This window comes from Anopheles maculipalpis, chromosome 2RL (assembly GCF_943734695.1).
Source record: "Anopheles maculipalpis chromosome 2RL, idAnoMacuDA_375_x, whole genome shotgun sequence".
Taxonomy (NCBI): Eukaryota; Metazoa; Arthropoda; class Insecta; order Diptera; family Culicidae; genus Anopheles; species Anopheles maculipalpis.
Genome location: NC_064871.1, coordinates 96,729,875 through 96,745,767, shown reverse-complemented (window position 1 = coordinate 96,745,767; position 15,893 = coordinate 96,729,875). Strand labels below are relative to the sequence as shown.

General features: G+C 45.7%; 1 protein-coding gene across 1 annotated transcript; it reads right to left on the bottom strand.

Moving 5' to 3' along the window:
* Positions 1 to 1,909: 1,909 nt before the first annotated feature.
* Positions 1,910 to 6,823, bottom strand: LOC126567883 (spondin-1). The gene is made up of 7 exons (XM_050224224.1): positions 6,528 to 6,823; positions 4,310 to 4,929; positions 3,371 to 4,237; positions 2,984 to 3,305; positions 2,637 to 2,801; positions 2,367 to 2,536; positions 1,910 to 2,293 (listed from the first exon to the last, which is right to left on the bottom strand). Exons 1-7 carry the CDS (start codon positions 6,754 to 6,756, stop codon positions 1,985 to 1,987), a joined length of 2,682 nt encoding a protein of 893 aa, XP_050080181.1. The 5' UTR covers positions 6,757 to 6,823; the 3' UTR covers positions 1,910 to 1,984.
* Positions 6,824 to 15,893: the final 9,070 nt, after the last annotated feature.

Here is a 15,893-nt window from a genome sequence, read left to right as displayed (position 1 = left end):
ATGTTTTCATATGAGTGCTTTGAGCTTTTGTCATATTCTTTTCTTCTCTGTCTCCTAACAACGATGTTTTTCTCTGTGAAATAGAATATCGGATTTACTGTATCGAAACGCAAACTTTCATGTCAAATATGTTTACATATTTGGCTATAAAAAAGAAGAGAATGTTGTTGCTTCCCACTAAAATAATCCGAACAAATACTGACGCCAAAAAAAAAAAACTTACTCCGTCCATGAAACCATACAGGATCAGAAAGTTAAAATCACCAACACAAAGTTCCACCGAGCCTGATGGGTGACCCGATCGTACCCCGTACCCCAGGCGGATGTTTTAGTTTCGAACGTTTCAATTTTGCTTCGGGACGCCTTATCTACCTTGCCTAGTTAGTGGCGGTAATGTTGATGGAGGAACAATGCGTACCAATCGCCAAGAAGCATCTCTATTGTTCATCGTGGCCCGTTGCTACATCATGCTCAGATGACCAGACGATGATGAGGTGCACGTTAACTGGTATCCCGATACCTTGCCGGAGGATTTGGAAAAGCTCCACTCGCCTAACTGTATGGTGGACTATTCGAACGAGCGACTAAATATCGATCTGATACTTGTGGACAGATACTCTTGGTGTGTGTGTGTGGGGGTTGATAGTAGGAAGGGACATTGTTGTAAGTTATCAGAATTCCCTGAAGGAATTTGCCATGTTTATTCTAGAATCCTTTAACCGATACGCAATACACACAACTTGGGCGTTAGGGCAAGCAGTTTAAAGTAAATCGATATTGGAAGACAACTGGAAAATGTTATCAGGGTTCTTACAACTTTAAAATACATTTCATAAAGTAATTCCCAAAGGCGTACAACTTACACAACAAATAATCCTTTTCCGAGTAATGCAGTGTGTGTAGTATGATGCCTCTGGAAAACTTTCCTCTGAAATGGAAGCTACTTACTTGCAGTGATTCAATGCTATATTTTTTCCTTGAAATCTACCACATAAATAACAACACAATAATAAGCTCATCTACGTGTACTCCAATTTATTTGATCTTATTATTAGAAGGATACATGTTGTCTGCATTTACTTATATGTCATTCTGATTGCACCACTGCCTTAGCTCTCTCGCTTCAAAACGTACACATACAATTCAGCTTTCCTTATGCCCATCATTCTCGTGCACATCTAAATGCAGTAAACTGCAGAACATGGTGATGCAAATCGTCAGAGCGCAGCAACGTGATTCACCATGCTTTCTGCTATCTTTTGAAAGTACTTTGTGTCACCTGTTTTGTCTTTTTTTTATACGTGCGCTTGGTTGGTTGTGTTTTAGTGTTGGGCATGCATTACTTCATGTTCTCCTATCCTCCCTCTATCTATCTCTTTCTCGGTGTTTTTTGTTTTTATCTTCTAAGTTCTGTTTTTTGTTCGTTCTGCATTTTAATCCTCAAAATCTATAACCTAATGCCCCGTGCCCGCCACCCCAAAACAGCAATGATTGGATTTATGTTGTGTTTTTGGCTACGGCATGTTAGCTATCTTCAACTTTCCCATCACGTTCCGAAGCCACAGCGTGGCACAGCTGGGCTTCATTCATCAATGTCGGCTTTGGATGTCGACTCAACTCAAAGGGTGTGCGGAACGAAATGAAAAAAGAGGGGAAAAAACGGACCAGAAACATAGATTGGTACACATAAAATATCGATGCAATCGATGAGATGTATCGGGACGAAACAAAAACTGCAACAGGAGGGACAGCATCATTTTTTCTTTATTTTTCCGCTGTCGCCATACTGTTCCCCCGACACGGATATACACACACATACGCTACACTACACACATACACCGTAGCGCGAGTGAACGGAAATAAATCTAACTGGGTACGACTGTCCACGGTTTTGTTTGTTTTTTTTTTTTGCATCATCAGTTTGCCCAACCATGACTTCGCATGACACATGGGGCCACTCCGGTGTCCACCGGTCCGGTCAGATCTATTTGCCCAACAGGCAAGGCATGATATCACATTTCCGCTCCTCGAGCCGGTGCGGACAGAACCGGGCGTTCTCGGGATTGAGCACGTACCGGGTACGCTGCTGCACGGCATAATCACCGCAGGTTTTGCTGCACGGTGACCATGCCGACCACGCCGAGTACTCGCACTCGATCGGTTCCGGCTCGTAGCGGGTGCTTGGGCCCCACGAGGGATTCGTGTCGTGGCGGGACGAGTCGCAGTGCACGAAACACCGCTCGACCTTGCGCAGCTTCCGGGGACACCGTTGTCCACCGTTCGACGGGTGCATCTGTACATAACGGTCAGAGGAAGCAGCAGTGAGTTTCCGAACCACCGGAAGCGAACGAAGCGTCAGAACTTACCAGTATTGTGCGACTCTTCACGCGGAAGCCTTCGCCGCAGGTGGCATTGCATGGGCCACGCTTCCAGTGTGAAGTCTTGCAGTCCTGTTTCATCTCCGAACCGTACTCGACACCACCGGCACTGTTTGTACTGATCTGGTCCCGTATCGGAATGTTGGTGAACTTACGATCTGGTTGAGGGGAATGGAACGAGAGAGAGGGAGGGAAAGCATTCCATGGAAAATTAGTACCTCATCGAAGCCCGTGGCCAGTTTTGGTGCAATCGCTTACCCTTACTGCACGTGTCGAGACAATCCTCGCGAGACATAAAGTTGTTATTGTTACCACCGCAGCCGGTGAAGAAGAGAATCGAGCAGTCGTTCTTATCGCTATCGAAGTACCAGCGTGTTTGCGAGTCCCGGCAATTGCCCGGTTTCGGTTCCAAAAAGCAGAGCTCTAACAGTGTGAGAATGTAATACAAATTGTAATCATTATCCTGTATTATGTCACCCTCAAGAAGTTTATCAAGATAACAGGGTTTACTGGGTTCAAACAAGCAAGGTCACTTTCATTTGAACCACTATCTGAGAAAAAAAGGGCTTTGAGCCATCAGGAAAACCCTGCATTTCCACTCATACCTGGCACACCGTACAGTCCATCGCACGGCGGTAAATCATGGCCGCAGGTAACTTCCTCCACCGTCTCCACACCGTAGCACGGATCGTTCTGGTCGGTAATGTGCAGATCGTTATCTTCGCCTCCGTCCTCCTCCTCGCTATCTTCCTCCTCGTCCAACGCCGTCATCCTGCGCCGGGTCATGTAGTAGCTCACGAAACGCTTGTGGTGCGTCCGCATGTTCTTGTTGATGGGCATACGGGTGCGCATTTTGCGACCCAGTCCACACGTCACACTGCACGGACTCCACTCCGACCACTGCGTCATTTTGCACTTGGGATTGATCTGGAAACATATCGTTGGGTTAGCGATTGCCACAAACAACATCTCACGGTTCGGTTAATACTTACGTCCGAGCTTAGAACGGGTTGTGAAATGTCACCGCCGCAGTCCTCATCGCAAGGTACGGTCTGCTGCAGCATCGGTGGATTCGGCAGTCGTTCACACTTCTTCCGAGCGCCCTTCTTCTTGTACTTGCGTGAGCGCGTCTTATTGCCTTTTCCACACGGTGAGCTACACTCACTCCACGGGCCCCACTCGGTCACCTCACACTCCGGATCACTTTGGTACGCTTCCTCAATCTCCTGACTGTTGTAATCGCAGTCCCGATCCGTTCCAACACAAGGCCGTCTATCGAACAGCTTCTTCTTGCACTCGGCCTGCTTCGCCTTCATCGGATGTTTGAAGGTACGGCGGCGTGTCTGCTTGCCCTTGCCACACCTCGAGCTACAATCCGTCCAGTCAGACCACGGTTCCGTTTCGCACGCTTGCTTTGTTTCGTTTTCCTCCTCATTGTCTGCGTCGCAGTTTTTCTCGTACAGTCGCTGCCGGGACAGATAGATCCGGGCGAGTGGTTTCATCTCCGTACCGGACGGATCGTAGAATGGGGAGCGCGGATCGTTCGGATAGTTGGACTTGATGCGTCGGATCACTTCCGGCGGGTTGGTCGGTTGGTCGGGCGAAATGTACGTTGGACCACTGTCGGTACCGGCGTCCCAGGGGTAAAGGTTGAGAATTTTGTTCTCTATCCAGGAGCAATTGGTAAGACAAAGTTCCAGCCCCGAAACACCGACGATCCAGTCGGGCGAAGGGTCTAGCATGGACACAATCGATACAAGATGGTGGTTGGAATCGACGCGAAACACAGCGAACGTTTTGCCAGTCACATTGGGGTAGGAAATGCCGCGGGCTTTGATGATTGTACGGATTTTGTCGCTCTGGAGAAGAGAATCGTGTAGAACGTTTGTTATTTTCTCGCTCTCATGGAACTCTTTCTCGCTACTACCTACCTGATTCTTAAGCTCACTTTCCAGCATCCGGGTGGAGCCGTGTTCTGCCACCTGTTTCAATCCTTCGCTCGCCACCTGCCCATACTCCCAGAAGCGATAATCCACCGTGTGGGACGCGCCGATCACATCGCTAAATCGCGTGAGCCACCCATTCGATGGGAAATCCTTCGGGTGCGTATGCCGCGACCAGAGACCCTCGAACGTCAGCTCGTACTTGGCCTCGTCGCAGGCGCAGCATTCCTTCAGCACCGGCGGCTGTGTGTCAACCGAGTCCGCTTCGTCTTCGCAGAAAATCTTGCTCAGCGGACCATCGTCCATGTACCACACGTCCCGATGTTCGACCACCGTTGCCCGGATCGCAATGCAACCGCTGCCTGCTGGTGGCGCTATCCAGTTCACCTGTATTTCGCTCTTGGGCAGCGAGTTCGTCTGCGTGACGGCGTTCGGGCAGCGTTCGCTAAACTTGGTCAGCGCATCGCCCGAAAGCTGGAACGTTCCGACATTATGCACAGCGGACGGTGGTCCATCACCTCGCACGAGGGAGAAATCCTTCTCGGCCGCGAGGAAGAAGCCGGAGAACTTGTGCGGCACCTGCATCGATCGAATCCCGACGAGGCTTACTGTGGGGTAGGGAAGGTTCAGTGGAACACGCTGTAACATTAACAATTCAATCTCTTCCTTGGAGCATTGGTAAACTCTGGTTCCGCACCCCAACGGTTGTGTGGTTGTGTTTGAAAATTGGAATTGGAAAGTGCCTGAATACGACGACGAAGTGAAGGACAAAGTTCAACGAATGCGACACTAAAGTCATGCTTGAACTGCCGGACTCTTGGAAGGTTTCCAACCGCAAGAGAAGAAGGAGCAGGAGAAGGAGGAGGTGGTATTAATTTTATGTAATGCAATTTTCCCTTTCATCCCATCGGATTCGATCCCACTTCGATTACGCCATGTTCAATAATCTTCTCAAACGGCGACGCCAATCATTGAACAGGCTCAAGCCTGGCCGAAACGCGGGAAGGTTTAATATTTTCTGCTAATTACATTACAGCATGACATCCACAACGGACCGACCGGAGAACACAAGGGTCATGGCTCGAGGGAAACTGATTGCTGATAGGAAATCCTTATGAGCTTCGGTCCTTTAGCGCCGTTGAATGGGTTTCTTTATCAGGTCTAGTTTTTTATGCGCTTCTCTCTTACTCGTCGATAAATTTCTTTTGCAGATAGAGTCTACCGTTCTACGATGTGGTCATGATTTTAAATTGTCAATTAGGTCGACACACTGCACCGGCCGACTAAAGGGGGCGACCGACCATCCACTACACGGAAGATGGAAAAGAGTGCTTTTAATGGGAAATCGTACAACCAGCCGACAGCATATAGAGAGGACGACTTCTCTTAGCTCTCGTTCTGTTCAGCATGTTTACATAAAGTCCTGTGTAAGTGTAAGTTCCCGTAAAATCTTCGTCCGAACCGTTCCCAGAATGGAAACGAATGCTAGATCGTAAAGTCCAGATAACGAGTGGAGCTTTTTGGATTTTCCCTATCGTTTCGGTGTTCCGGCACAAAATCGAATCGAATGTTGAATCGAATACGGTGGTGGGACCTTTATTTGTCTCCGTGCATCTTACTCTTGAGCCTTCAATAACGGATGCAGAATCCAATATTGACACTTGAATCTGATGGGAAACCTGGTTTTCGCTCCTACTCTCTATATTAATTCGGTTTGATTTTAGTTTGCGGATAGCCCGGAAGGAGAATCGAAGAAGATAAATGGAGCCATCAGCTTTGGCCGAGGACCAAAAGCAAGCGAGAATTCGATTTCGGAGATAATCCTTCCACAAGGACACTGTAGAGGATGGTGGTTATGGTGATAATCGAAAAGTAAACGATGTAAAAGCTTCACTTTGCCGCACTCGACATCGAAATGGCCGTTGGTTGGTCCAACGGCCATAAAGTGAACTATGGTTGCTCCCCCGGCAATGATGATGATGATGATTACCGAAAATGCTCTCTATCGATAATTGAATTTTTCGTCCAATGGATAGCGTGGCTGGATAACGGCGGGCTCGGTAGTCGAAATAAGGATTTATGACAGTTTGCAGTGCTGTGAAACAGCACCCGTGGTTCTTGTTCGGCGCTTTGACAGTTTGACGGAAATGAAGCGGAAATACGCGAAGAAAAAAAGGCACATAAAAGGAAATGAACGAATACTCACTGGTGTACGATTCGCCCGGCACGTACTTCTCGGGATTGCCCGATATGCGCAGCCGGAAGCGTCCATCGGCGGGTGATTTGTTCGCACCGGATCCTTCGGGCGATCGGTCACAGCGGAGGGCGCGGACGAGCAGGTTATCGTCCAGGAGCAGTAGTAGTAGTAGTAAAGGAAGCAGGACGAAGGCGCTGGTCAACAGTCGATACGGAGATCTCCTTCGTATTGACCTCATTTTGGGTGTCTTTTTTTTTTTTTTTGTTGCTGGATTCTTTGAATGAAGTGCAAAGCCTACATTCAGGCGTTTGATTACCGCACTCGGGTTGTTGATTAATGATGTACTAATGAAGCGTCCTGTAGAAGCGTGAAGGCAATATGCGTGTCGTGAAAAATCAGTTCCTTCGAGGAAGGTAAGGGCGATGAAGAATGTAGCTAATTATTTAAAATTATTATTAACTGACATCACAAGCACATTCTTTGATTGTGATCTTCTATTCAATCTTACAAATCAAAAGTAAAATAACTCAATCTCATGTTGAAAGTCTTTAAATGTGTTACGCCTAAAAGTATGCAATCTTCTTCTCCTCGTGCAAACTTTAACGAATTATCTGATGAAGACTTTAAGTTGATCGCATACTAAATGTATACGCCTAGTAGCTTTCTTTAGACAATTGTAAGCATTCAATTTAGGTAATTGCAATCTTTACATGAACTAAAGATGCAAAAGTGCCCAACTGTGATACCTTCTTTAAGGCTCTAATGGAGTGCATCTCGTTTACTATGAGCGTTTAATTTCATAGTTTCCCAGAAATGATCCATCACTTGGGATGTTGTCTGTTGCATTCTGGGAAGCAAGAATGATTTCTGTTTTGCTACCCATCCCCAAACCCCATCGTGTTGGTTGTTATGCTTGGGATCGGCGGGTGGGCGTCCAACAATGTGCATATCCCTGTATTTTCCAGAAAACTCTCCCAATCGTATCCCTGCGTACATCAGTTCGCTTGTACCGAACCTCGAAATAGCACACTCATGCCGCGAATTGGAATGATTGGCCGCTATACACGAAACGTGTTTGGAGCGAACCTGGGTCGATAGGTTATCGCGGATCGTGGCTGCCAAGTACACCAGCGAGCGTTTGTACCGTCTGGCAACGGACCAAACAACGTCGTAAACAGCCTTGAACAGGGTGTGCTGTATGTGTGTGCATCCACATGCGGTATGGCCGTTTCGAGCATATTCCATCCATGTATGGGTGACCAGGATGGATGGTCCAGTGCCCATAGCACGTTGAGCAAAGGCGCCAATCTCAACGCGTCGAAGGAAAGTGATAGCCAAAGCCGTTGGCTCATCTTGTACTGTTGATTTCGATCAAAGCGTTCAACGTGTTGTTTTGCAAAATAATGTGAGCTTTATTGCTGTAAATTTCCGATTGCCATAAAGCGCACATCAATAGCTGACAGGTGTTGTTGGTGATGAACACCATCCAGCTTGGGTTCCGGTACAAATTTCTGTGATATTGTGATATTGAAATGGCTTGCCGGATGGCTTGCTTGTACTTTTTCACATCCTGGAAAACCACACACGTAACGAGAAACCCCGTTCGATTTGTAGTGGACAGATTGTTTTTTGTCGGCTCTGGATGCCAGCTGTAAGCATCCTTGCATGAACGTGGTGCAATAAGAAAACGTTCTCGGAACGCCTGGTGCAGATCTGGTGTCTGGCAATGAATATTGCTTCCGGTGTCGGAGACATTGCGGGATATCTTGCTGCTCCGTTGGTTGCAGCTGTGGCGTTCCTGTGGCGTTATTCAATAAATATTTCATCGACAGATATTCCAACCAGCTTTGTGTTGCCGTCGTTTTACGGTTTTTGTGCATACACTTCCAGGAATCACTGTGCCAATAACGTGATTCCTTTTTTTGCGTATTTTTTTCGTAACGTGGACATCAAACCCATGGGACTTTTATCTAGCACATTCCAGCATATCCGAAAGTTATTCATAACAGAACCACAAATCGGTTTCTTTCATCTTTTTTCTCGTGTGGCACACACAACGCTATGGCCTGTACTGCAATAACATAAGCTCTCTGTTATGTGTCCCACGTACGGCTTGCACAATGCGCAAGACTAAACTGCCAAACGGCCGCAAACTGGTTACAAAGACATTAGCGGATTAGTCATTCGCCACCGCGATGCAATGTTATGGGAGTGTGCCTTTTTGTTGTGGACAAACGATGCGGTTCCTGCGGGTCAGAGATAAACCCGAAGCTAATTAGATATTGCCTGCGGTGGGGGAGATTATACCTCCCAGCCCTGTGCTCCACTCATACATTCTCTCTCTCTCTCTCTTTGCAGAAAATGTCCTCACAGTTGAATCAGTAGGACCTGAGGATCTGCGATAATTAGATAAATTATGCGCCCTCGAATGATTATGCCGGAGATTGCGTTTGTCCCATTCCAATCCGCTCTTGTAATGCATGATAGATGATGAACGCTTCGGCGAACCGCAAAATATCATTCCTCCTCCCGAATATGGCCCTCTGGCAGCGCGTAGATAGTTCACTAGCCAGGGGAAGGTGGGAAAAACTTCTCCAGCGAGACTTTGCCGTGGTCGAGATAAGGTAAGCATGAGTTCACCCGAAAGCAATCGGTACGCCACTAAGCAGCTTTCCCTGCTGAGCAGCTTAGTGTGTGAATTTTTGCATCTTTTTTCCTAGCGAGTATGCTTCTTCAACGCATTCGATCGGAAGGGAAGACGATGAAAGAAAAACTAGCAGGAAAAATGTGGGGGAAAAATACCATTTACAGTTTACCTCGGTAGGATGGGACGATCAGGGTATCCAAATTCAGTAACTATGCACAGCTGGACAAAGTTCGATAAGAAGATACTCACACTCACTCGCAAGGACATGGTCCCTTTTTTTTTGGGATTTCTTTTACCATGCTCGATATTTTATTGATGAATCGATGTCTAACCGTGAGGCGCACGCTGGTGTGAATGTTTTATTGGAAGAAAGTCGATTGTACTTCTTGTGGTCGATTGTTATGCTCAACTAAATGCATATCGACACTTGTTGGTAAGTAATGCTTTGGAAATATATAAAAGAAACTCGTTCAAACTATAGGTTTCAGCGTTCATAACGTTGAATTGAAATAGAACAAGTCTTTGGCTTTGTTATTAAAAATGTTGCACACATACACGTGAGAGTGCATATGGGGCACTTATCAATGATTTATACCCCTTTGCAGCGTTAGAAAAATCTCCAAATAATTTAGCAAAAGTAGCAGTTAATATAGCATAGCTTCAGGGAGTTGTGTCACTTGAATTTCAAACATGGAAGTCCTTTCTTGGTGTCTAAGAACAGTTCTTATAGAATTTTATGGCTATAAGGAGATTCCTATACCCACCAATATTCAGTGCCCAAAGGTATGCAATTTCTACATCCAATGCCATCGATCAGTATCACTAAAAGCATTAAAAGTGATCGATCAATTACAACTTTCGTTTACTTTTCAAAATGAAAAATTAATGTGTTCTCAACAGAAGCAGCGAAAACCAACAAAAGTACCATTTTCCTTGTGGTTGTGGTTTTCCTTTCTTAAAAGCTTTAGCAAACATTCAATTTCCAGGTCTGTCTTACCACAGGCCGGGAAGAAGTATTTTCTAAGAACTGTATTGATAAAACACACAGACACAAAGTCTATCCCAGTGTTTTTCCGTGCCACAAATCAACAATCGTCCAACGATGCCGGGAAAGGCCCTGCAGCAAACGCTGGTGTCCGGTGTCCTTTACCTGAAGCATTTTCCGCCTTAGCTCGGTTGGAGAGTTTTCAGCCGTCTTCCAGGCGCCTGTTTGTTCTTTTTTTTCTCCACTGCCACGTGGTGCACGTGCCCGAGCGGGAAATTCGCCTTTTGCAACCGTCTCTCGCTTCACAGGAAGCTTCGTTCAACATCTCATCCCATGTGACATCACGCGGTGTCAATGGTGTTGACGTTGCGTGCTGTTTTCTGTTTATTTACAAACAGTCACACTTTTATCCTCCCATCCTTGGCCGAGCCGTGTTTTTCATTTCCCATCCCACAAATAAACCCGCGCAATTTGTTTGGCTACGACACAGGTAGTAATTTACGTCCGTTTCCACAGTGCTTCCACAGGGGAGCCTGCACTGCTTCCAGGATCCAGCTTTTCTCGTGCCACTTTTCGTACGTGCGCTGTTTGCACTTTTAATTTTCCTGTCTTCGATTCCCCGGCACACTGGTTGCGTTGCTTAGCAACGGGAAGGTGGGAAGCCTTAAGCTTGACAGTGCAGTACTGGAAAAAAAGGAAACCAAAATGGTTTCCTGAGCGTTACGCTCCCGGTGGTGAGTGTTCCATTTGGTTTTAGTTTGTTTCATCTGCGGTTGTTTGTAAACGGTCATGAAAAGTGCCCGCAGAACCTGACCTGGCCGATGAATAAGGGCACATTTCAATTCACTTTCATTTTGCCAAAGTGCCATTGGCACACTCAAAACGGGCTCAATTAGTTTCACTGTGTATTTTCTGTTCGGACAACTTTTATTAGGTTTTTCTTTACCAGAGCTTCCCCCCCCCCCCTCCATTTTTACCACCCAAACCCAACGACTCTGTACCCGTCTGTACAACTAAAAAACGACTAAACCATTTGACCTAATGCAAAACCATTATTGTTTTTCTTTTTGGTTTCTTTCCTTTGCTGTTGGAAGTGCAACTTTTTTCCTGTCTCGCAAACCTCACAATTCTTGTTCCGGTTTAGTTTTGCTTCGCCTGGAAAATGATGCTGATAAATGGAAGAAAGAAAAAAATACAGAATACCCTCCAGTTGGGGGACGTACCGACCCAACTGTGAAGCTGTGGCGCTCTAATTTGCTCAAACCAAGGACACCTTTCGGGGGGACACCAAAACTGGGAGCCGGAAAATTGCGCCCTACCGAAAGCTCCAGCGATAGCAATTAAGCAAATCGCAACAAAGTGGACAATAAAACTGGACCGTACCGGCGTCTCCTAGCCAGCATCCGGACTGGTACGGACGTTAGGGCAACGGAACCTTGGAAGCTGCTGGCGAAGAATAATGGCATCTTTTTTTATAGCGCTTGCCACTGTCATTGCAGAAAAGTTCCAATTTCGAGATGGTAGCAGTTGTGTGGGTGAGATCGTATGCCGCGGGGTGGGCAAGTTTGTGAAGGGTGAGGGCCGAAAAATGTTCCTTCCAAAAGAAGACCCTCCATTTTCTCGGACCGGCATGATTGAGGCAATCGTCGTTGAACACTCCCAAGAGAGAAACAGGCCTTACCGTTTATGGCTAGGCACGAGCGTTGATAAATTGTTTTTAATGCTTTATGGCCTGTAAGGATTAAAACTGCATCGGTGGCTCGCCCCAGCGGGCCGGCTAAACCGCAATGCGGAAAAATAATCATGAAATTGAATGCTTCCCCCAATTTGGCATCGGATCGGATGATTTATCTGTATCAATGTCGTGGCCGTTAAGATAAAATGCATCGCCAATTGTACCCTGTAGTTATCGGCCCATTCCATGTAATCGAGAGCGTGGAAATGTTCACTCTCACACTCGTCTAGAAAGCTAGAAAGTATTAATTGCAGCTAATTAAACTGCCATCTAATGCACCTCACGCGCGACGTGCTAACTGTTTTCACCTTCCGAGGTCACAGCCAATCGTGCAAAGGATTCAATATCATCATAAATTGGCCCCAAACTTCCCCAATTGGTATCGCATTTCATTCGCGCCTCGGCCAATCGGGGTGTCAAAGCACTACCGGAACGCACGCAATGGCGAGGTCAGAGAACGAAGCGACAGAGTTGTTGCGCGCGAACCGCGTGCCACGCGTGACGTTATTGCGCATGACGCATCCATCTGTCACGCTGACAACAGTGAACGGGTTGTTTGATGCGCAACAAAACAATTAAAGTCGCACGGCAAGCCGTAGTGGATGGTTAAGGGTGATTTATTTTTATATATATCTACAAACCACCCAACCACCCACTGCCGAACAACAAATGGCCTCCAATGTGTTCGAATCAAGGTCGCAATGCGTTGCTGAGCGTGTTGCGCATCGGTACGCGTTCAAGATGGAGGTCACGTTCAGCTGCTTTGGATAGGAAATGTTTGTGTGCTTTGCAGATAATTGAAATGAAGGAGAAAGCATTGATGCTTGGTTTAATCCTTTGCGACACTCTTATCACCAAAAACCGAAAACTTCACCACTGCACTGCACTCTTCAGCACGAACGTACTATTTAGCGTTGCTATTTTAAGTCACCTCGCGTTCGGGACGCTTCTTATCGCACAAAACAATTCACATTTGCACACACAAAAAATACGAAATCACCCCACACGATGCAGTGGAGACTTTGGTTGACTTATTTTGCGCTAGTTGATAGCGACGACAACACATCGACCGATTTCGTTGGCTAGAGTTGCCAGCTGGAGGGGATCACGTCTCTTACGAACCGGACACAGAAAACCGACCACTATCAGCCGGCCGCTATCACGGTATGCGATTTTGCATTCACACGTCACAGACACACAAACAAACACGCATGATTTTTTTCGTACGTTTCCGTTTGTTTCCGTACGCGCCAACACGACACATAAACATACATTTACTTGGTCATACACAGCACATAAACACTAACAGATTCTGTAGACACTGCGGATCATTCCCGTTCCGCTCGCTTCTTGTGATTGACGGGTTGATAATCTTGAATATACGCGCAATTTGCCCATTACTTGCTACTGCTCATCGACACACAAAAAAAACACATAAAACCACTCACACAAACCGGTCAATAACGTGAGCTAGAAAAGCGATATCTGTGCTGGTTTTCACCTAATTAAAGGACACATTTTTCACATCCACTAATAACAGGATACCCACCGAGAAAACTGTTCACCCTCTACGCTCCCAGTACGTGTGAAACGCTTTGTTTATAGTGTATGATGGCTGCACTTGCCAAACCGTGCCACTACCGTTTAAGCTAGCGATTCCTTTAGCGTTCGGAAACAAACTGTCCTCCCGGATCTGTGGGTCGCGTGCGTTTGGCGGCCTTGTGGATGCTGAGCGAGAGCTACCAGCATTCGGGAAATGTTCGGATGCGTCTCGTGTGAGATACTGTGCTCGGGCGAGTGCTAAAATCGGATTTCACGCCAAATTTCCTACACTTTCAAGCCAGCTTGAGCGGCATCCGTACAATGGTCACTCAGTCGACGGTTTGAAAGCGAGTGCAGCACGCACTGAGTTCGAACGGAGGATGCAGCTTTATTATGATGCTAGTTTGTGAGCGGTTTTTTTTTTTGTCGCTGCTCTTCTACTTCCGAGGAGACATGTTGTGGCATATTCTGAAAACAAAAAATGACGGTGTTATTGCTGGTGTCAAGGGCATATTCTGTTTCAAAGGAAAAAAGGGAGTAAAACAGTTTTAGCAGATGAGCAAAAGGTAGGTGTGAGGTGGTTACCTGATTGAACGTTTGATGATTAGAGTTCTGGAAAATAATACCACTATTAGGCTTCACTGGAATCAATTTTGTTCTATTAATTAAGCGATAATAGAGCGTAACATTTCTACCTTTATAATTACACCTGTACTCTGTAGAGTACAGGGAAGGTAGCAAAGGTGTAAATAAGGCAAAACTGTAAAGCAAATTTTCATACTGATCTCATTTGGACTGCTCTAGATTATGTAAAGTTATTCAATTTGGTTTTGATATCTTAAAAAAGCTGTTGAACCTTACTTTAAATAAGGTGCAAAAATCAATATTGATTAAAAAATCTTAAAATAGATATAATAAAACTGCCTGAAGTCACTGTAAATAACATTGATAACTGTGTCCATTTTTGTGCAGAGTTTAAACGATAAGTTTTCATCAAGCCGAGAAGTGATGTCTTGAGAATAGCACAGAACCACCAATTTATAAATTTCTTTTGAAGAGAATGAGAGAATCAGAAGAATTAGGGAAAGGAGAATTTGAATAGAATAATATTTCGAGGGGTTGGATTATGATGAGCAACGATTTTAAGAATGTTTGTGTTCCATCGCCTGCAAGGTATGCAATCTGAAAGTCAACTGGCCGATGTCGACGCAAATACAAAGGATATCCAAAAAAAGGATTCATTAAATAAATGTCCCAAACAATATAAAAGAAGCAATTCCTTGTTCGTTCATCATCTCACTCACCCAACTCATTCTCAGATCCTCGCCAACTCTCACCGTTCATCTCACTCACTAACAAATTCTCACCTCAGTGCTCAACTCGTAGCACCATGCGTTCATCATTCGCGACCCGCATAATCACACACATCCACACGAGCCCCTCAATTTCTGGATTTTTGATACACTTCCTTCCTTCCTGGCACCCAGTTTTTCTGCTCTTGCAAGCTCCCTCCTCACCTCATTCCTTGGCAGCTCAGTACTGAAAGGGCAACGGATTGGTGTGACGTTTATTAAAATTTTACTAAAAAGCTAAGCTCCATCGGGCGTTCTCGTCGTGTGCGTGTATATGTGTGTGTGTGTTTTTTTTTTGCACTCTCACCCTATGTGTGTGTTCGGTGTTGCCATACGAGCTTCCTGTGTTATTGCATATGCATAAGCGTCATGTGTTGCTGGCACGGTGTTGGCCCGCTGTGGTGTGAATGCTTCGCCCGCGTTTTGGAGGATGTGTTTTCCGTTTTATTTTTGTTTAAGTTTGGCGCTAGTCCTGCACGGTTTGTGCCTTTACTCCCATTCATATGTTTATGGTTTTATGCACGTATTCAGCCACCAACCCTCCTTCCTCTCCCGGAATGTTGACGGTTTTGTGGCCAGCGTACCGTGGCAAACGGCAACAAAAATAGGACCGATAGAGCGAGGACGAACTAAAATTGAATTGTCATTTCTTCTTTCCTGCTAAAGTGTATGCTTTTTCGGGATGCAGGAAATTTGGAAAACTTTGGTTGAATAACCGGTGGAGCTATTGTTTGTTTTGCGCAATACATGCTAGGGAAGGTGGCGGAAATAGTTTTTTTGCTATTTTAGAATAATAGCAAAACAGAGCATGGATATCACAGATTTGCCAGAAACTGCTGCTGGCAGCCGGTGATTGAGACAGGTGATTAGAACCTAATCAAAACCTTTGCAAAGGCAATTTGTTTCGAGGCATTTGAATGAAAAAATAAACTGTCCAATTTAATGCTGACAACGACCAAGATTACTTATAGCTAACACCGGTTTCTTCTCGAGTGATCATTGTAACGGATTACACAGCCAGACTGTTGTCGCCAGAGTGAACTTTTCCAATCACTTACTAACTCTCCAATTCTAGTAGAATTTTATCTTCGCAAAAATAAATAGCACACAGCAG

What these genes read in the sequence shown, in the direction of transcription:
- LOC126567883 (XM_050224224.1), bottom strand. Translation starts at nt 6,756, where the DNA reads ATGAGGTCAATACGAAGGAGATCTCCGTATCGACTGTTGACCAGCGCC. An exon ending in AACCCGTTCTAAGCTCGGAC is followed by an intron (nt 3,306 to 3,370) that starts GTAAGTATTAAC and finishes ATATGTTTCCAG; the next exon opens with ATCAATCCCAAGTGCAAAAT. An exon ending in TGGACTGTACGGTGTGCCAG is followed by an intron (nt 2,802 to 2,983) that starts GTATGAGTGGAA and finishes TCACACTGTTAG; the next exon opens with AGCTCTGCTTTTTGGAACCG.